Raw genomic sequence first — 4795 nt, forward strand, 5'->3', positions numbered from 1 at the left:
CTCCTTGGGAGAGGAGGAGTTACGGGGTCTGGGAGGGGGTTTGGGAGTGCGGAGGGGAAGGCTGCTCTTCCGAAACCGAAAAAAGTGTCACCATGCGATTAACGCAGGACACTGGAAGCAGCTGCTGTGGGTTTAGTCCTGGTTGTGGAACGCAGGCATTTTCTAGATCTTAAAGTTGTTTACCGTGAGCCTCAGTTCTCCTGTGTGTACACAGATATATATGTAAAAATGTTACTTAAATATGGAATTATACTGCAGAGTTTGTGCACAGTTGAGCTCAGCGATGAAAGAAAACATTGTACTTACCTCATTACATGAGATTAAATACTGCAACAACCTCTTTAATGAAAACAAAACAGATTTCTTTCTTTTCTATTAGGTGCAGACATTGCTTCAGCAAATGCAGGACAAATTTCAAACCATGTCTGACCAAATAATTGGAAGAAATATCCTTTTTTAAAGTCAGATAGGTGCTATATACTACAGATGCACAAGTATTTTGCAGTATATTTACCAGTGGGATTTAGAAGATAAATTTAAAGTGACCATAAGTGCTTGAGCAAAGCCGTAATAAAAAACCCCAAACAACAATAATGAAAAAAAATCCTAAAATCCCAACCCAACCATGACTAGATTGCGGTCGTAGTCCTTAACCCCAGTGAACTTGATGACATGAGCTGTCGCATAGATGACCTGGAGAAGAACATAGCAGACCTCATGACGCAAGCGGGAGTGGAAGAATTGGAAGGCGAGAACAAGACCCCTGCTACTAACAAGAGTTAAAGTGAGACAATTGCTTGCTAGCCTTGAAACAAATCCTCAGGTCACCTGAAATTACTGACTTTAAAGTAGATGGACTTTCTCCTTTGATTTGTGAGGTAGTCTGAAATTAATTCAGAGCAGCTCTGTACAGTATAATACAAGAAGCTTTAAAAAGCTGTCCTCAGCAGGCTCCTACTAGCCTCTTCAGCAAGGATGTTTTCTTCGCCAATATTGGGAGGAGAGTTATTCACGTCCATTTAGTTTTGAGGAAGTGCAATAGCTATATTCATCCTCTGTTACTCACTCTGGTGCTCTTAGTAAGATCTGAAATAATGACTGTCTTCGCAGCATGGGAAGAAGAGACGGGGAAAAAATATCAGTAGCAAAGCGAGCTGTTCTATTCCCTCTCTCATCATATTTGCGCCTTCTGAAAAGGACAGTAATCTCATACACGCTACCAACATCCACTCCGATTTCCATAGCTAGAAAGCTCGTGTGAGCATGGTGCTACTCTTCAATCTTCCACTGCATCCTGTAGACTTCAGCTCCCACTAAGCTCCTAAAGACTGTGGACTTGCTGCTGTGCACCAGGGCTAATGAGCGAGTTACTGTCAATCAGCTGTAAATCCCTCCTGTGTAAGTTCGGAGCTTGCTGGGAGTACATGACTCGCACATACCGCTGCAAAGCAGCAGGTCCTGACTTGGACAGTGTAAGACAACACTCAGACGTGAGGCAAGGTGTATTCTAGGGCAACGCTCCCTGGAAAATGAAATTTCTTATTGAAAGATAAATGCGATATTATTGTATATTCTTCTTATGTAATTTCTTAATTGATAACCTGCCCCTATATTACACAAAAACATCGGAGAAGTAGATGTTTTATCTACTTGGCAAGCAGCAGTTCAAAATCTAGTACAAAAACATGTAAATAAATTCAGGTGATCACGTAGCACCACACGCAGCATTTACAACAATTGCTAAAGGCACTGCAGAAGATGGGGGCAATGCAAGAGTGCCAAAACTGTTACAGCATAAACCAGGTAGGTGGGTGTGGTGCGTAATTATAATTATATGAGCACTAAGATTTCACTTCAGTTTGTATAGAATTTGATTTTTGTAATCCATGGAAGGCAACTGGTAAATAAACTACTAGATATATCATGTTAGATTAACTTTTTTTTTTTAGGGTGGCTAAGAAAGACATGCCTTAGCCTCTCTTAGGCTTGAAATTCTGAGGTCACGTCTAGAATACTATGCAGCCTGTATAATAGGCATGGGTGTTTGAAACAGGTGTACGACTTGCTTGTTAAGGTACCTATTTTTTGTGATACTTTGACAAAAATACAAATTATTGTGGGCTTCATTGCCCCCAGTGCCAGTTCCCTTAGCCTGAACCCCACAAATGAAAATTTCTGATGAGCATGATTCTCTTAATTCTTCTCAGTAATATATTTTTTTAAATTATTTTTCCCCAACAGGTTGCCAGTAACTTAAGATGAATCCTGGAAGACTTCTTTCTTTTTCTACAAATCCTTGGAATTACAGAACAGCTTTTTGCAACTACTGTGTGTAAAAGCATTTTTATATTGTTACAGAGCTTGCATTCCTAATGTATATTGTATAGTTAGGGATAGGTTAGTTTATATTTTGATTTGTGTACTGTAATTTCACTTTTTGAATTCTTGTTATGAGGATCAATTAGTTGTGTTATTAAAACACAGATCTTATGGATCTCAACTACTGGGTGTATTTTTTTGTGAAGTCACTTTTTTCTCTCTCATATTTTTCTAGACGTCTCATTTTTGATAGCTAAACATCTAGTGACTCCTGTCAAATGGAAATCTTAACTTGTCCTACGTAACTTTGTGGAGTGAAGCACAAGATTGAAACTTAGCGTTAATGTTAGCTCTAAGCATCAGTCACTCAACTAGTTGAGGACTGTGTGTTGTTTTCTCATAAATGTAATGCGGTGATTTTGGAAACATAAGACACTCCTACTCCTGGTGTCACCTTACCTGTGCGTTCCTAGAACATAAACCAGACATAGAGATTTAACATTAGTGCCATCTGTACACAGTTGGGCAAGCACTGCCATTCAAAATCTGTTACATGTAGACAGACGAGGAACTATTAACTATGAAAAATCTCACTATGGGATTTAAGGTTTTTAATCCTGTAAATCTCTGCTTTGAAAGTGACAGAGCGTCATTTAGCATCACCTTTGAACAACAATTACGGGTAAAATAGTGATACTGGACAGAATGGGGATGGGATTGCGGGAGTGTCTGTGTGCGGTCTTTCTGTTTAAATCACTGGCTCGTTGTAGTAAACAGTTTGCTGACAAAGCAACGATACACCGAGTAAGGAAAAAAGGAGAGAACCCAGTTAGAATTGTAAAGCCTTGCTTCTCTTTGAATAACAGCTAGCCGGAACTCTTCAAAGCATTTGGTTTAGAAAGGTGTTTGCTTTTATAATCATATCCACATTTATGGGCCTGGAGTTTAATGGATTACGTTAGAGTATTTTGGCAATGAAAAGCGTATTTAGAAGAGTCTGTACTATGTCACTTGTGAAGAAAAATGACCGATGTCGGATTTTACTGACAATCGTTGCAGTGCTCCTCCAGCTTGAAATATAAATTTAAGAAAGCACTAGTGGCAGTCAGCAGTTACACCTGGACCACACTCAAGACTGCTCTTTGAACGCCACCAGATTAGCGCCTGTGTATTACGAAGGCAATATGACAGGTCATTTTTCAAAACTGAGGGGAAATTGTAATAAAAGCTCATAATAATAGGGGAATTTTGTGAACATAGGAAATGTATCAATATACCTTGTAATACCAGCCTTAGGCTCTTTGTAATGTCATTTAAAAAATCTAATAAACTATTACATTGTCACAAATAGTCAGGTCATATATATTAAAGCAAAATCTAGCATCAGTATACCATTATATGTGAGATTGTATTTAGTTACGAGTTATGGAAAGACTTTAGCACAGCCTCTGCTTACAGAATAGAAGAGAGGCGTGTGCTGTGTAATAAACGGGTGAGCATGAGTCATGCCTTGCCAAATCTGGATTTTCCTAGGTAATGACAATATAGACCAAATTCATAGGCAAGCATATTAAAGCGGAGGATCATTTTGTACGATGTTTATACAACTATAAATTCTCATCTGGCCGCCTTCCTCCTGTAGGAGAAATGGTCGTTCTTGAATTTGCTTGCGCTGTCCTATCTACGGCAGTAGTAAGCCTGCTTTCCTGGAGTTTATTTTGTCAGAATAACTTACTGGGAAATTATTTCAGCTTTAAGATTCTAAACACTTTTCAGTAGGGGTAGTTTTCCCTCATAAATTTAACACAACTGATTTTGAAAAGTAACAAATCAATTCAAAACAAGCCTTTCGGACAGGAAGGTATTACTTGTAGCTCTTTAAATACTGCATATTTCTGAGAAACATTTTTTATTCTTGCTCCGAACCAGCGATAGAGCTTCTACATAGAAACAGCACATGCAAGCCAAAGTAGAATCCCTTTTGGCCACAATTTCCTAAAGCGCGGTTGGTTTAATACACACAGCAAAGCAGAAGATGACTGTTCTTAAGTGTTACTTTATATGGATTTGATAACACTTTAACAAAACAATAGCATCCTTGTTTTTTTTCTCAGTATGCTGGTTCACATCTTATCTGATAAATATTTGTCCTTTCCACTGGGCTGCCTCACTCACAAAGAAAAAAAAAGTCTGAGGATCAAGCTCGTGAACAGGGACTGTGTTCCGTACTAGAACAGCAAGCAAGCCGTTCCATATATTAATTTAAATCAAACTATGTAGTGCTGCGTTTTGTTTAGGACCATCCTTTGAGACTGCAGCTTGCTTTTTTTAGTTATTTGTCTCTATGCCAAAGTCTACGTAAGCACTTTCTACTTTAAGAGAAATTTTCTGCTACCTGTCATCACGGTAACATACGCTCGAATTTTATCATTGATGTGTTTACCTCCTACAGTTTATTTTCACAAACGGTTACAGG

The 4795-nt window shown here is 38.6% G+C and overlaps 1 protein-coding gene across 1 annotated transcript in view; it reads left to right on the forward strand.

The window, feature by feature from the left end:
- The window catches only part of HSBP1 (heat shock factor binding protein 1), a 23480-nt gene extending 19818 nt beyond the window's left edge, over nucleotides 1-3662 (forward strand). Inside the window, exons 2-4 of the mRNA XM_009277334.1 lie at nucleotides 380-446; nucleotides 665-784; nucleotides 2242-3662. Coding sequence (XP_009275609.1) covers nucleotides 380-446; nucleotides 665-783 — 186 coding nt within the window. The 3' untranslated portion in view covers nucleotide 784; nucleotides 2242-3662. The remainder of the gene's footprint in view (nucleotides 1-379; nucleotides 447-664; nucleotides 785-2241) is intronic.
- Nucleotides 3663-4795: the final 1133 nt, after the last annotated feature.

Source organism: Aptenodytes forsteri, unplaced genomic scaffold (genome assembly GCF_000699145.1).
Source record: "Aptenodytes forsteri isolate BGI_AS27 unplaced genomic scaffold, ASM69914v1 Scaffold50, whole genome shotgun sequence".
NCBI classification, from domain to species: domain Eukaryota; kingdom Metazoa; phylum Chordata; class Aves; order Sphenisciformes; family Spheniscidae; genus Aptenodytes; species Aptenodytes forsteri.